The sequence below is a fragment of the Cervus elaphus genome, chromosome 5 (genome assembly GCF_910594005.1).
Source record: "Cervus elaphus chromosome 5, mCerEla1.1, whole genome shotgun sequence".
Classification (NCBI taxonomy): Eukaryota; Metazoa; Chordata; class Mammalia; order Artiodactyla; family Cervidae; genus Cervus; species Cervus elaphus.
The window spans coordinates 124546850-124563966 of record NC_057819.1 but is presented as its reverse complement, the minus strand read 5'-3'; the positions used below and the strand labels follow the sequence as shown (position 1 = coordinate 124563966).

The 17117-nt window shown below is 53.0% G+C and overlaps 1 protein-coding gene across 1 annotated transcript; it reads left to right on the top strand.

The window, feature by feature from the left end:
• Positions 1 to 3001: 3001 nt before the first annotated feature.
• On the top strand, positions 3002 to 10267 carry ENPP7 (ectonucleotide pyrophosphatase/phosphodiesterase 7). The gene is made up of 6 exons (XM_043900974.1): positions 3002 to 3254; positions 5820 to 5965; positions 7082 to 7708; positions 8343 to 8628; positions 9226 to 9340; positions 10141 to 10267. The coding sequence occupies exons 1-5, from the start codon at positions 3002 to 3004 to the stop codon at positions 9306 to 9308; spliced, it is 1395 nt and encodes a 464-aa protein (XP_043756909.1). The 3' UTR covers positions 9309 to 9340; positions 10141 to 10267.
• Positions 10268 to 17117: the final 6850 nt, after the last annotated feature.

The window sequence follows — 17117 nt, the reverse complement described above, 5'->3', positions numbered from 1 at the left end:
AGAGTGACAGAAAACCCAAATAACGGAAATGGAAGCAGAGAGTGTGTGTAACTCTCCCTTGCGAGGGTCCCCCAGGGGCTGAGCCATTCAAGGCGACCCGGCCACGCTGCCCAGGATGCCTTGGGGGACCAGGTTCCTTCTGTGTAACCTCTCTCAGAGCGCCCCTTGTCATCAGTTCTCTGGGCAGCTTCTGAGCTTGAGGCACCAGAGGGAGGAAGAATCCAAAGAGGGGCAAAGCTGGTACTGTGAGGAGACTGAGGGCTGTCACATAACATTTTTTCTTTCAACCCATTGGCCAGGACATGCTTACATAGCCAAACTGTACTGCAGGGTATGCTGGGAAATGTAGTCTTTATCCTTGGCAGACATTTTATTATAGACGAAAGGAAGAATAATACACATTAAAATATATTAGGAGAACAGACATTAGAATAACTAACATAAAATCCAGCATCCCCCAGGCCTGCCTCCCAGCCTCAAGCCTGGTCGGTCCCCTCCTCCACCTCATCACCGTCATTACCTGGAAGGTTTTCTTGCCCACACATCTCCCAGCTAAACCCATCCTATAGATCTATGCAGGCTTCCCTGTTAGCTCAGCTAGTAAAGAATCTGCCTGCAATGCAGGAGACCCTGGTTCGATTCCTGGGTTGGAAAGATCCCTTGGAGAAGGGATAGGCTACCCACTCTAGTAGTCATGGGCTTCCCCGGTGGCTCAGACGGTAAGGAATCCTCCTCCAATGCGGGAGACCTGGGTTCGATCCCTGGGTCAGGAAGATCCCCTGGAGGAGGGCATGGCAACCCACTCCAGTATTCTTGCCTGGAGAATCCCCATGTACAGAGAAGCCTATGGGGTCGCAAAGAGTGGGACACGACTGAGCAACTCAGCACAGCACAGCGTGAAATGTTGAATCCTCAGATGGTCTTTCAGGTCCTCACTCCAGCACTAGAATGAATGTGGTCCCCACTGCCCTCTCCTAAGACACCCACACTTCCTCCGTAGTACATTTGGCAGCTCCTCACACAGGACCATGGGTGGAGCTACGGGCCATAAGTTCAGTGAAGGAAAGCCTGCCCTCTGTGCCCCAGCTCTGCACAAAGCCAGCACAGGGCAGTCACTACATATCCTGGTTGTAGAAGTCCATGCAGGGGACCATGTCCATCTCTCGGACTCCAGCCTCTGAAAGGCTCATGAGGGGCGGCACTGTGTGTGGATCCCTCTGGGGTGTGGCCCCTCAGATGGGGGAAAGGGCCCAAGAATCTGTACCCGGGTGCCTCACTGCCTCACCGCAGAGGAGGCTGTGGGTGGTCCTGAGACCATGGGGATCACCTGATAAGACTCCCTCTCACCAGCCAAGCAGAGTCCTAGGTGGAACCGCCCTCGGCAGGTCAGCAGCTGAAGACAATTTAACTCGGGACATACCAACTATTTGACACCTCCCCTCAGATCTCTCGTGGGCACCTCCAACTAGACGTGGCCAAGATAGAATGCTCTGACCTCGACCTGCCCTTTGATCTCTGACCACCCTATGGGATAGCTGCAAGACACTATCACCCCAGCTTTCCAGGCAGGAAACCTGGACATTTCCCTTGATTGCTCCCTTTCTGTCTCCCCAACATGCAGTCTGGAAGCAAATCCTTCCAGGAGAACCTCCAAACTACCCACACCTGTCACTCCCACAGCCTCCATCCTGGTTTGGACACCAGCAGTCCCCTCCCTGTGGAGCACCGCCCCCACTCCCTTTGTCAAGCTGACAGTCCTGCAAATGGAACAGCTTGAGTGAAGTTTCTTGTTTTTAATGCTCGATCAGTTTATGTCACTCCCATGCTTAAAACCATCCCATGGCGTTTCCCCCCTGCACTGCACAAGAATGCCAGACTCCATACCACAGCCCAGGCCCCAGGACCCGCCCTGCCACCCTCCCGCCTGCCCCCGATCCACTCCCCCGACTGACGACCCCCAGGATCACTCCCTCACAGTCATCCTCTCACCAGGCCCTGGCTGACCACCCATCTGGTGCCCCCGTGCCAGACAGACGCTCCATCTTATCTCCCTGGTTTCTTTCTTTCTGTTGACTCTCACTATTTACTTGTTGATTCATTTTGTGTGTCCCCAACCAAACTGAAAGAAGCCAAGACACCATCTGTCTCCTTCACTGCCGTGTCTCCAGGACTTAGAATGGGACCTGGCTGGCAGAACATGCTTCATAGGGAGTGAGAAAGAGAGACAGAGATAAAGAGACAGCTGGAGAGAAAGTGAGTGAGAGAGACAGAAAACTGCATGATGAAATTAGTGGTCCCTCCCGACACCGCCCTCTCCGTGAGCACAGTGTAACAGGGAGGCCACACTTCTGACCATCTTGCTGGTGAAATCCAACAGTGAGGTTGCCCATGCCGGTACCCTCTGGGGGTCCTTGAGGCCCGAGAGGGAGGGCACTGTAGGCACTAATCCAGGTTAGAGCTCTGCCTGCCCCACTGCAGGAGCCCCCTTAGCATGGGCAGGAAGGGGAAGAGGTGCTCCCCCAGGCTGGGGGGTCCCCATAGACAAGGCCAGCCTCCTGAACCCTGAACCCACAGCCCTGGCCCAAAGGCCTCCCCATATTATGGTCTGGAGGAAGGGTCCCCATCTGGGTGCTCTGGGACGGAGTGAGCGCAGCACAGGGACCCAGAGTTGCTATGAGAGCTGGGGTGGGGACACAGGCTTTCCCAATGGAATGAGTCGGTTCTGCTCGCCACGCCTTCCAGAATGGTCCCCATCCTCCCTGGAAAGACACTTGTGCACGAAGGGGGCGGGGCATCGAGAGCCGCTGTCGATAAAGGCCGATGCGCCCAAGGGCCAGGCCCAGGGTGGTCCGGACACAGCAGCCAGGGGCCACTGTCTGAGGCTCGTGCAGAGTCTCGGTTCAAAGACGCGCAGGATAAGAGCTGCCCAGTGACCCTGGGACTTTGCTCTGCTCCTCAGCAGAAAACTTCCCTCAGCACTTGTCTCTCTGGCCAACCCACCATGGGAGCCCCAGCTGTCCTCCTCGCCGTGGCCCTCGCCACCCTCCTGGCTCCAGCGTCAGGGGCGCCCATCCGCCAGCAGGCCTCCCGGAACAAGCTGCTCCTGGTGTCCTTCGACGGTTTCCGCTGGAACTATGACCAGGACGTGGACACCCCCAACCTGGATGCCATGGCACTGGACGGGGTGAAAGCTCGCTACATGACCCCGGCCTTCATCACCTTGACCAGCCCCTGCCACTTCACTCTGGTCACTGGTGAGTGTTGGCCTCAGATGGGGTTTGGGGTTGTGGGGGGACAGCTGAGAATCCAGGGAACCCACAAAGCGAACCGCAGTGCAGGCAAGGAGCCTCGACCCGGGAGGCACACAGTGCAAGGACAAAGGTGAGGCCAAGGAGGGGACACCCTGACTGGGCAGACATGACACGGCTGCAGGGGGTGTCAGGAACCCTTAGTGTCGGTGGCAAGAGATAGAAGGCAGATAAAAAACACCTGGAGGTTTCATCTTAAATGGGGACCACACCCAGGGCGGCAACCCGGGAGGGCTTCTGGTGGAGGTGAGTGTGGCCAGGATTCAGAAAGGCAGGAGAGTTGAGCCTGAGGCTCCTGCTCTTTCCATTGCTTGCTCCCAGCCACCCTCAAACCCACCATTGCTCTATTTAGGCCGGAAGCCTAAAATCCAGGTGTCACAGAGCCACACTCCCTCCAGAGGGTGGAAGGGAGGATCCTTCCCACCTCTCCCAGCTTCCGGGGACCCAGGCGATCCTGGACTTGCAGCCACAGCTCTCCAATCCCTGCCCCCTGTCACACGGCCATCTCCCCTCTGTGTATCTCTCCTCTTCTTGTTAAGGACACCTGTCATCGAATTTGGGGCCCACCTGATCCGGAATGCCATTTTTTTTATTTGTTTATTTGTGGCTGCACTGGGTCTTCATTGCTGCACGTGGGCTTTCTCTAGTTGCAGTGAGCAGGAGCTACTCCTCACTCAGTGCCGTGAGCTTCTCATTGTGGGGCTTTTCTCGCTACAGAGCACAGGCTCTAGGCGCCCAGGCTTCAGTAGTTGCAGCATGCAGGCTCAGTAATTGTGGCTCGCAGGCTCAGTAGTGGTGGTGGCACACAGGCTTAGTTGCTCTGCAGCATGTGGGATCTTCCCTGACCAGGGATTGAACCCATGTCCCCTGCATTGGAGGGCCTCCCTAGTATCTCAGTCGGTAAAGAACCCACCTGCAATGCAGGAGACCCTGGTTCAATTCCTGGGTCTGGAAGATCCCCTGGAGAGGGGATAGGCTACCCACTCCAGTATTCTTGGGCTTCCCTTGTGGCTCAGCTGGAAAAGAATCCACCTGCAATGCGGAAGATCTGGTTTTGATTCCTGGGTTGGGAAGATCCCCAGGAAAAGGGAAAGGCTACCCACTCCAGCATTACGGCCTGGAGAATTCCATGGACTGTATAGTCCATGGGGTCGCAAAGAGTCAGACATGACTGAGTGACTTTCACTTTCCCTTTCCCCTGCATTGGCAGGTGGATTCTTTACCATTGTGCACCAGGGAAGTCCCCAGGATGCAGCCATCTTAACAAAACTAATGACATCTGCAAAGACCTTATTTCCAAACAAGGTCACATTCAGAGGCTCTGGGTGGACATGACTTTGAAAGTGAAAGTGTTAGTCGCTCAGTCATGTCCGACTCTTTGCAACCATATGGCCTGTCCATGGAATTCTCTAGGCAAGAATACTGGAGTGGGTTGTCATTCCCTTCTCCAGGGGATCTTCCCAACCCAGGGAATGAACCAGGGTTTCCTGCATTGCAGGCAGATCTTTTTTACCATCTGAGCTGCCAGGGAAGCATGACTTTAAGGCATGTCACTCATACAGACAGCTTATTCTCACACCAGCATTTTCATGACCAAGGCCCCTTCCACATGCAAGCAGAGGTCCCTGATGCTCCCTTTTGCATGTCACCTCCTTACTTAACACATCACAATGGGGAATATGAAGGAAGGAAGTGGACTCTTCAACATCCCTCTTTTTCTACTTTCTGAACTCACATGGAGGCATTGCCATGAAAAAAATTTAAAAAAAATTTTGAGGAACCACCATACTGTTTTTCATAGCAGCTGCACCGTTTCACATTCCTACCAACAGTGCACAAGGTTTCCAATAGAGCATAGTGCTTTGGGGGCTTTTTGTGGTTTTTAAAGATTTATTTATTTATTTAAATTTATTTATTTGGCTATGTCAGGTCTTAGTTGCTGTACACCAGGTCTTTGTTACGTCATGTAACAAAGGGATCTTTTGTGGGATCTTTTGTCGCCGGACACAGGCTCTCTAGCTGTGACTCAAGTAGCTGCGGGTCACGGGCTTAGCTGCTCTGCGGCATGTGGGATCTTAGTTCCCTGACCAGGGATCAAATCCACGCCCCCTGAATTGCAAGGCGGAATCTTAACTATTGGACCACCAGGGAAGTCCTGAAAAAAATAAGTTAAAAAAGACACCTTCTCTTGGTTCATTTATCTTCCTGCCTGAGATTCCATTTCATGGCTGGGCCATAATTGATTTAATTAGTTCTCTCCAGAGAGCCAGCCAGGTTGCTCCCAATCTTCTGCTAAAACCAACGAGGCTGCAAACGATATCCTAGAACATGTGTATTTATGCCTTTGTGGGAGTTCAGCGGCAGGATAAGCTACTCAATGTGGAAGCAGAATCTCTGGGCCAGGGTACGTGGCTGTGGTGGCCCAGCCCGGCTCCCAGAGCCACAGGTGCTTCCCTGCCCCCTGCCCTGGCTGTGCCCTCCCTCCCACCACCCCCCTCTGCCATCCCACAGGCAAATACGTCGAGAATCACGGGGTGGTTCACAACATGTTCTACAACACGAGCAGCAAGCTGAAGTGGCCCTACCACACCACACTGGGCATCCAGAAATGGTGGGACAACGGCAGCTTGCCCATCTGGATCACTGCCCAGAGGCAGGTAACGCTGCACCCACACCCACTTGGACAGATGGAGCAGGCGGGAGGGGGACCTGACCGAGCAGGCGTGACCACGGCATGACCACGTGACATCCACGGCAGGACCCGGGAGTTCAGTGCTCCCAGCATAGAGAGGTGCTGAGCGGGGCCGCATGGGAGATGGGAGCCGGGCGCCTATGGGGACCCACCAGTGGCTGCACAGGCTGCCCTGTCCTCCCTGGGACCCAGAGGGATTGTTGCATTCTCCTGACTGGATGGAAAACTGGGCTTCGGTGCTGGTGAGAAGGGGGCCTCAGGGAAAATAATGTCAGTCCACTAACAGGCAGGGAACAATGAAATGGCTTCATCCTGGTTCCCCTCTCAAGGCCTGGCAGTCAAATTCTAAAGGGTGAAAGATAAAAGTAAGAGGTGGGTCATCCCAGTGAAAAACCCAGAACCATAGCCTCTTGCAATGCTCTGGGCTTCCTGACAACAAACTCAATGGATGATTTCAAGGTGAGCCCAGAATAAACTTCACAGGCAGGGTGTCCACTCACATCTGAGTCCCCTCACTTCAGAAGGAGCTACAGACACCAGGCTCCCTTGCAGAAAGCGTAGCCGAGAACTGACATCTCAAGGTGGACATGATGACCTGAGGCAATGGACAGCTGGTGGCAAGGACAGATGGATCTGTCAACAAAACAGCAATTGGTTTATGGAGAGACAGACGGATGGCCGGGTTGAAGGCTAGAAGGGCAGGCAGTGGAGGGGCTGATGGACGCATGGCAGGAGACACTGGGCTGCAGGTTGGAAGGGAGAGTTCACAGAGCAGCGCTGTGACCTCCAGCCACAGTGACGACGAGGACACAGCATATCTAGGGACACTTCTATATCCACTATCTCATCAGTGCTGAGTCCACTGGGCACCTTGCTCTCTCCTCTATAAAATCAGTATCAGCCCTAATAACACAAGATAAGAGCTATGAAAGGTCTTTCAGAAAATACAAAGGCCCGTTGCTGCAGTCAGGAGCAGGGATGGCTGAGCGGGCAGACTGGGGGGAAGGCGGTCGGGGCAGATGTTTCAGTGGGGGACAAGCGGGAGGCGGCCCTCGGCTCTGATGCCACCTACCCCCCGCAGGGCCTGAAGACCGGCTCCTTCTTCTACCCCGGCGGGAACGTCACCTACCAAGGTGAAGCCGTGACGCTGAGCCGGAAGGAAGGCATCCTACACAACTATAAGGATGAGGTGGAGTGGAGGGCCAACATCGACACAGTGATGAAGTGGTTCACGGACGAGGGCCTGGACCTGGTCACCCTCTACTTCGGAGAGCCGGACTCCACGGGCCACAGGTATGGCCCCGAGTCCCAGGAGAGGAAGGAGATAGTGATGCAGGTGGACAGGACCGTAGGCTACCTCCGGGACAGCATCAGGAAGAGCGGCCTGGAGAGCAACCTCAACCTGCTCATCGTGTCCGACCACGGCATGACCACCGTCAACAAGATGGCCAGCGACCTGGTGGAGCTCCACAAGGTCTCCAACTTCAGCTTCAAGGACATTGAGTTTGAGCTCCTAGACTATGGACCAAACGGGATGCTGCTCCCCAAGGAAGGAATGCTGGAGAAGGTGTACGAGGCCCTCAAGGACGCCCACCCCAGACTCCACGTCTACAAGAAGGAGTTCTTCCCCAAACCCCTCCACTACGCCAATCACTCCCGGGTCACCCCTCTGCTTATGTACAGTGACCCGGGTTACGTCATCCACGGGGTGAGTTCCAGGGTGCAGGCACATCTCTGTCCTGCTGAGTCTCTCTCCAGTTCTGTAAAAATCACTCCCCTGTTTCTAGTCAGACCCCAACTTGAGGCGTGTCAGCCTCCAAAGGGACACACCCACACTATGCGACAGGAGTTGGGGTGTGTACATGCGTTGCGTACCTGTGTGCATGGGTGTGCATGGATACATGTGTTTGTGTGTGCACGTGCGTGTATAGGGTAAAGTGGGAAGGCTAGCTGTAAGAGTGACATAGAAGAGGTGAGAGAGCTCAGAGAGGCTGAGAGGGAAGCAACATGCAGAGCAGGGGCAGGATTCTAGGAAAGGAAGTACTGACGAGTGGGCGCCCAGCCATGGAAAGGAGCGCGTCCTTGGCTGAAGCTCCGCCCCCTTTACGTGGGTCTCCATTCATGTTTCTGGGTTTTCACTGAGGCTCCTTCTTTGGGCCACTGATCTTTAGGGCTGAGAATTCAAAGACACAGAGGCTCAGAATCTTTCCCACCCTGGCCCCATTTGAACTCCCTCCAGCCGTCCTCTGCAACCCGCGGCCCGGCAGGTGGTGCTCCTTGGAGAGGGTGGGGTGGGCTGGAAGGGTCAGCACAAACTCACTCAGGACCCTCCCTCCTGGCAGAGAGTGAACGTGCAGTTCAACAATGGGGAGCATGGCTTCGACAATAAGGTCATGGACATGAAGACCATCTTCCGGGCGGTGGGCCCCAGCTTCAAGAAGGGCCTGGAAGTGGAGCCCTTCGAGAGCGTCCACGTGTATGAGCTCATGTGCAAACTGCTGGGCATCGTGCCAGAGGCCAACGATGGGCTCCTCAGCACCCTGCTGCCTATTCTCCAGGAGACCAACGACGGTGTCCTGAGCACCCAGACACCCACACTCAGCCCCTCGCTGACCACGACCCCCTCAGGTGTGCCTCCAGGCAGGGGACGGGGGCCTGCAGGGCCGTAACCAGGGTGCCCCGCCAGCCACTTGGTGCCGCCTGCTCCTTCCTGTCCCTGGAGCCTGGGAACATCTGGAGTCCCTGACATCCCATGGCACCTGGCACCACACAGGCTGGAGAGCCGGTGGACAGGTGCAGCCTTGTTTAAGATGGGGAGGCTGAGGGCCAGAGGAGCTGGCGGTTTGCCCACTGGACACGCTACCTCCAGGCTCCGTGGCCACGTGAGGACTCCTTCCTCTGTCAGCCTCCCCTATACACATCCTTGCCCCCACCCTGACCCATCTCAGGGGCAAAGGTCACCCGGGAGCTGGCAAGGTGGCAGCTCTTGGGGGCACCTGGCTGGGGATGGGCAGGCCTCGCTGGGCAGGGGCTGTGAGGGATCACACTGAACACAAGCCAGGAGGCCAGTGCAGCTGGGGCAGGTGAACAGGGCGGCGGGGTGGGGTGATGATGAAACCAGGGAGATGTGGGGGCGGCCTGGGGACACCTCGCCTGCCATTAAAGAGTCAGGGTGAGGAACATGCTCGCACTTCTCTCATTCACGAATCCTCTGACTTTCCTTAGGGTCTGCCCTCCTGCCAAGCGGCTGGCCTCCCTTGGTGTTGGGACTGCTGGTGGCTGCAACTCTCCTGGTCAAGGTCGCATAACACCCACTGCTCAAGGATCAGAGGCCCAGGAGGTGGGGATGTGAGGAAGTTGGAGTCATTATGCACCCCCGTGCCCCTACCTGCACCCACCCTGTGCCCTCCCAGGTCCAGCTGAGGGTCAGGAATTCCCATAGGGCCCTCCTCAGTCTCCACTTGACACGGGTGCCTCCATGCACTGTCCATGCCCCCACCCAAATGCCCTCTACTCCTTCCCTCCAGGTCTGTCTGCTCCATCTCCTCCACCTGCTCCATCTCCTCCACCTTCCCCTGCCCCATCCCTTCTTCCCAACCCAACACACACCTGTCCTTCCAGGCCCATCTCTTCCAGGAAGCCTCCAGAAGCTGCACAGGATCTGAGCCTGCTCCTGCTGTGATGATCTACTTGATACGGATGGGCCTGTCTCCTCAGTAGACATGGGACCAGGCCTACATGCCTCCGTGTCCCCACAGCCCCAGCCTAGGCTTGGCCATCATCATGGCCAAGCAATCTTGCCATCAACATGCTAGCAATCTGACCCCTGCCCAAGTTTAGATCTCTGGGGGCATAATCTAGTTCACTGGTCCACAGCCCCCAGATTCCCAAGATGCCCCCATTCCTTCCCTCCCTCTCCTTCTCCTTCAACCCCCCTTTCCACCTCCTCCTCTCCTCTCAAAGCAGAACCACCCCCATGACAGCATGGGGCGGGGGGCAGGGATGGGGAAGGGCAGTCACCGAGTGCACAGTGATGGGAAGGGGGTACCTGAGTGCCCTCTTGGGAAGGTGCAGCAGGCTTGGTGGTGGTTGTACTAGGACAGAAGCCTCAAACACTCACACCCCAAACTCCATCTCCAGTGGGCGATGAGGAGGCTCTGCCCTGGAGCTCCCAGCCCTGAATCCGCACACCTCCAGCTGAGCGGCCATCTCCATCTCCAGGACCAGGTCCTGCCCGCAGGCACCAGGAGTGCACCGCCAGGCAGAAAGCACGGATGGGAATAAAGGACCCCACTGGCTGTTACCAAAACACAGTGACCAATGTGGGTGCAACTTTTTATTCTAAAGCCTGCTGGTTTCTTATAGTCTTGCCACTTGGATCCAGGTTATAATAAACTCCTAGTTTCTTAGGAGGCTGACAAACACAGGGGAACCTACCCATTCTTGCTGGGAACAGGCCCTGGTTGGACTGCCAGCAAAAGCTGGTAAAGGCTGGGCTCCCCATTAAAAAGCAAAGGGGGGGATGAGAACTGATAGGAAACCAGAACTCTTTGCCACATTGCTCAGCTAAAAAGAAAATGCTGCAAATGGTAAAATGCCATTGTGGGGGAGGGGGGGTGGGGGGGGCATAAATCTACACATAAGACGTATACTTGGAGAAGTTTCAAGAAAAGGTGAGTATTGACTGTCTTCAGAGGGGACCTGGGTGGCCAGGCCAGGAGCAGGGGGCCATGTCCACCACCTAGTGCCTTGGACATTGTCAGTATTGAGCCACTTCAAGGACTGTGCACTCACAACAGCTTTCAAGAGCATAGACTTTGGAGTCAGACCAAGTACTGCTCCAGTCTGTCCCCATGGCCTGAGGGGAGTAGTTTACCTCCCCCAGCCTCAGTTTCCTCATTTGGAAAATTTGGATAATAAGGAGTGTCCATGTCTCTGAGATTACCCCAGGACGAAGCACCGAGACAGGTGGTTCTTAGATAGTAGCCACGGGGATAATTAAAACCCTACTATGGGAGATGCTAAAGTTGTCAAATTCAGCTCTTGCATATAAATCCAGCTATAACAATGACAGACACATTCTTTGAAGGATGGGTTTGTCAGGATCTGTCTATTCCCTGTCTATGAATCCCTCCTTTCCCTTCCGTGGGCCTCTTACTTCTACCTGCAGCTTGAGCCCCATCTCCATCTGCAGGATCAATCCCAACCTGCCCTCCACAGCTGCCTAAGCACTGGCCTGGAGCTGGAGTCCTGCCTGACCGGAAAGGCCCTGTGGCTCCCTGGCCCTGCATCCCATAGTTGTCCTGGAAGGACTGCCCCACCCCCACCGCCCGCAGCCCTACTGGGATACCCAGGCCCTCCTGGCTGCCCACACTGGCTTCTGAATCTGGACAGGCCCAAATCAGGCTGGAGGAAACCAGTGGGTGAGGTATCCCTTTGCATCCATGTACATGGAGCAGTGAGCGCTCACAGATGTCAGCATAACCGCCATGACCCCCATCTCTAAGAGACACCCAACCTTTCACCAAGAGCCCACAACGACCATGGCCAGGCTAGCCTACTTTCCAGGGACGAGCCAACAGATATTCTGAGAATCACTCTCGATCAGCTTTCTCAAACAGAAAAGAAAAAGAGAGAGAAAAGAGAGATATCTGCCTTATATTTCTTTTTATGATTACCTTCAGCTTGGGTGAATGCTACTGATTTTCCATTGTGTTCTGTTATTTTCTAAGTTTTTTCCTTTTAAAAGTAACTTAAATGAAAAAAAAATGAGTTGATTTAAAGAAAAATGTTGACTGGTAGACACAACAAAACAAAAATAATAAAGGAGGTTTTCCAGAGTCAGGATAACCACACTAGTTGTCCACACCCCTCCCCTCCCCTCCCCTCCCTTCCCAGGGGTGGCCAGCCCAGGATGCTTCTGGAGGGCAGCTCTCAGCCTCCCCAAGGCCAGTGTCCAAAGTCTGCCCCCCAACCCCTCCACAAAAGTACACTGGATTTCCACCATGCCCTGCACCCTTCTCAGTACCTATCAGAGGAGTCCAGGACTCCATGGAAAACTAATGTTGCAGTTCTCTGTACAAAGTTCATTTTACTATTAGCCTGACTAAAAGGGTGTGGAGAAAACCCCAGCTGAAACAAAGCCATGCACTGCATTCTCGAGCCACGTGGACATGACTGGGGACTCTCTTACATATCAGCCACACACAACTTCCTGTTTTCTCAGAGCCTTTGTTGAATTTGGCCAGTCCAGCTGCTGGCAGTAATGGATGAAACGTTCCCGAGTAATGACCGGGTAGTTCATGCCTGGCTGGGTATATGATTGGGACACTGAAAGCCCCCTTTGTCAAGAAGCCCCATTCTTTAGAGTCAGTCCTGCACACTGTCACCAGGAGGCGGCGCTCTTGGGCTCCTCAACACCCCTTGAAGTCTTTCTCAAGCAGCTTCTGAAGTTGAGAGGAATTCAGAACCTCCTCTCACTCCAACTTCTACTCCTCCTTCTCTGAAATAGCCACACTCCTTCTCAGACCAGCCTTGGGGATGTGGCCAAGAAGTATTTATGCTTCATCTAGTTTTAGATGGATCCCCAAGCAAAACACAGGATGTTCAGAAAAAAGAGCTAGAACTTTCCCCACTAGGTTTGTTTTAGAATCCCATGATGGGAGGGGTCATGTAGCCCCATGTTTAGCACAAGGGTCACCGCAGATCAGTGCTTCTCACATTGGTAGGTCTGGAAATGGGCCTGAGAATTTACATTTCTCTAGTTCCCAGGTGATTCTGATACTGCTGGCCCTGGCACTACATTTGAGCATCTTTGCACTAGATAAAGGTTATGAATGAATGAATGAATGAATGAATGAAAAGTGATCTAGACCAACCTCCTCCCGTTACACAGGATAAGAACTAAGGTGGCATCTCCCACCGGCTGGCTCTGAACAGAGGTGGGAGGGGAGCACAGGTATATCAGAGCTGGTAGGCCTGGCCAGTCTTTTCCCACAAAGGCTCTACTGGATGGGAGTGAAGTCTGCTTTCCAGAACCTGTGAGCTGCTCCCCTCTCCGCTTAAGAGAAGCCTGTGCCAAACTCCCTTCAGCCCTTCCCAGGTTTTTTCATTTGTCCTGGGACCCAACAGGAGCACCTGCGGGTCATAAAACCCGATAACTGCTTGTGAGGCTCCCGGCCACCTTTAGAACACGGGGGTGTCTCCCCTGAGCAGGATCCGAAGCGCCAAAGACTTGCTGCGCCTTCACACCTGGAAGCAGCAAGGGCTTTGTGAACAGAACTCGCTGCGAGGTGAGACAGCAGGAATCCTTTGGGCCCCGCCCCAGGCCTGCCGAGGGCCCGAGTGAGGACCCCGGGTCCCCCAGGCATGCCGGGGAACCGAGGGGGCGGCGTGTCCAGTACCCAGCCTGGGAGCCTCATCAGATGCCTCCCCCACCCGCCCCACGCCCACCTCCGCCGCGGGAGCATCTGTTGCCATGGTTATCTGCCGCACTTGGTCCAGCCCGAGCTGGTGGTCCTGCGCGCGGCAAGCGGAGGTCCGCTGAGCCCCAAGCTGGGAGCGCAGCCCAAACCAGACGGGACGCGAACCCGGAGCGCTGCAAATGCTCGCTGTACACTATCACAAGCAACTGCGACGCTCCACACTCATCTCACCCGCAGCCGCATGTAACATACCCCACCCTCTCCACACACCCCACATACACACAATGCACGCCACACACACGCGGACACACTCCATACGTGTTGAGCACACTGCATGCACCTCATACAAAACACCGTCTTACTCCACATCCCAGCCACATACACACGTACAACATACACACGCGCGCGCGCGCGCGAACACACACACATCCCACACTCGCTCGGGGCCCGAACATCAGAGGATACGCACTCCCAAAAGGCGCCCCCTACCCCCGCTGCCCGCATGTACAGCCCGCGGCCGGGTAGCACCCTTGCCCGCGCACGCGCAGCAAGCTGGTGCGCCCCTCCCCTTTGTGATCGGTGGGCAGCGGGTTCCTCGACTCTCTCTGCAGTTCGACCTTGAAGGATCACTTCAGGGGCAGAGCAGCACCCTGGGGCGTGCACCCCAGGTGGGACGGTCTGCGCGGCGACCCCGGACCCCCCTACTCCTTATCCCGCCCGGAGCGCCCTGGCCCCCGCATCTCCTAATAGCCAAGCGCAGCGGGCGGGTCTGAGGCTGTCTGGGTCTGCCCGCCCGGGGGCGCGTTTCCAGAGAGAGCTTGGCAGAGGCTAAGCCTGGGGGCCCCCCACCACCACCAGTACAGGGACGCCGCCTCCTCACCTCATCACACCTCCGGAGGTTGTCCTTCCTTCCATCCCACAAGGCAAGAGGAGAAGGAAGGTGGTGAATCTCCCGGCAGGAGAGAGACCCAGGCTACTCGCATAACCCCACTGTCAAGACAGCAAGTCGCTAAAGCCCGGAGTCTTTAACATCGGGAGGAGAATTTAATCTAGTCATTTTTGTCCTGTTATGTTTTTTATGATAAATCACTATGACTTTTGGCTTAAATCTCCAAGAAGTTAAAACTATCCCGTTACCATGTATAAATTTTATATGAACAAGTTTTCTCATGGTCTAGACCAGTAAAAATGAAAAACAGGGATGGAATTGATTCTGAACCACGTCTGAGATAAAAAGTAATATTCATCCAACAACACATGAACCATTTGAAAACATACAGCCCCGTTCATCTCATTAAGAGATGCAGTCCAGCAACTAATTTTTATATGTATATCATAAATATATACCACAACTTTAATATATTTTGGTTGGTTTGAGGAGTCGATTAATTGTATAAATCAATCAATCCAGAGTAATTTTTAATACTGAGAGTCTTAGAGTCACAGGAAATAAAATATTTTAAATTTAAATTATGGACATGTTTTTGTTGCACAGACCTATGCTTGAGTGATTAGTGAATTACTGTCAAACATAAAAATGCTTTTATTAAAATAAAATTCAGTGGAAGAAGTGAAAAGTGAAGGAGAAAAGAACCAAGGAGAATTTGCCCACAACTTTGGTATCATGACGCCACACTGCTACCTAAATTACATTTTGTTTGATATATTTAAAAGAATCGCCCAAGGAATCCGGTGGCAGATGCATTTAGAAAAGAAAGTTTTCTTGCAAAGAGTAAAGAAAAGGCAGACTTCAGAAGTACCAGCTCACCAAATCCAAAGAGCCATCAAGTATTTAAAAGGAGGAAAAATCACAAGAAAACCAAGGTCACCAAATTTACATGTGTCTGTCCTGAGTGGGCCAACAACTGCTTTCTCATGTGGTATTGCTAATCCTAAACGTCAGGACACGTGACAGGAAGAGCAAAGGTCAGGGCTAAAAATATTGTTATTATCCAATAGAGTCAAGGTTCACAGGAAATAGGCAAGGTGTGATCATTTGGATACTATGATTTTTATCTTAAGGTGAGAAGTTGCTTGCTGGGTTGGTTTGTTTTTGGCAAAGGAACATGACTTGCTCGATGATCTTGGAAACAAGACAAAATGTCAGGTTCTGCTTCTCTAGAGTGTGGAACTGTTTTAGAGTCAAAATTGACAGTACCCCAGAAATCACACCCTTTGCAACCTTAACAAACCTCGTGATGAAGAACAAGAGATACCAACCTAATAAAGAGGTACCACAGGGGCACGACTTTTCCAAGTTCTTTTAGGAGTTATGTGGACAAAGTAGCTTAAAGGCCATTCACCCAGTTCAACTCCCTTCTGGACAGATTTGTCTGCTGTTGCACAGAGTATTGGTAAAATGCAAGGGAGCCTCGGCGAACGACTGAGGAGCACAAGGAGAGACGCTCAACATCACCATCATCACAGAAATCAAATCGAAATCACACCGAGACACCACTTCTCCCCATAGGATGACTGTCATTTTTTTTAAAAAAAGGAAAATAAGAAATGTTAGTAAGGATGTGGAAAAGTTGAAACCCTCATATATTGCTGGTAGGAATGTAAAACGGTGCAGCCACTGTGGAAGTTTACTGGGTCCTCAAGAAGTCAAATACAGAATTACCAAAGCAATTCCACTCCTGGGTATATACCCCCAAAGAATTGAAAACAAACGTTCGAACAAACACTTGTACACAGATGTTCAGAGCAGCATTCTTGACAGTCTTCAGAAGGTGGAAACAGCTCACATACCCATCAACAGAAGAACATAAATGAAATTCGATGTAGCCTTACAGTGAAATAGTACTGAGCCACACGAAGGAGTGAAGCACTGATACACGTGAGAACACAGGTGAACCTTGAGAACATGGTAAGTAGAAGAAGCCAGACACAAAAGGCCACATGTTACCTGATTCCATTTATATGAAATGTCCAGGACAGGCACATCCTTGGAGACAGAAAGGAGTTTGTGGTTGCCAGGGACTGAGGGGAAGGAGAAATCGGGAGGGGTGACTGCTTCATGAGTGCAAGTTCCCTCTTGGGGTGATGAAAATGTTTTGGGACTAAATAGTGGTGATGGTTACACAACACTGTGAATGCATTAAATATCACTGATTTATACACTTAAGATAGTTAAAATGATATGTTTTATGTTATATTTATTTTAGGAAACAAAATGATTCTGGGGCTCCACCAAAAAAGAAAAAAAAGCACAGAGACTGCACATTGTTCATGTTTCAGGCCATGAGGTCTAAACAGAGGATCCTGTTTGCTTAGCTGGCTTCCCACTGTCCCAGTGTCCTGCTTGGCTAATAAAATAAGTGCTGCTGCAGGCACCCATGGGGGAGCCAGGAAGAACAGCTTGGGGTGTCCCCACCCTGAAGAAATCTACCCAACTCCCACCAGAACCTGGCTGTAGCCCTGGTTGCTCTGTGAAAGAAGCTCAGGGACGGTGGATAAGGATGCTCCAAGGAGCCCCTGGGAATTCCTACTTGAGGCTGTTCTGGGTTCCAGCTGTAGGGTGTCAGCCAAATCCCCCCAGGTGAATTGATGCCTGATGGTTCAACATGGAAAATGATGTTTTTCAATCATCAGATTCAAGCCATCATCAGATTGCTTTTGTTTTTTCAGAGTACAACTTAAATACTCCCACCGTCTTAATAAAAAATGCAGCTTGGTCTTCCCTGGTGGTAC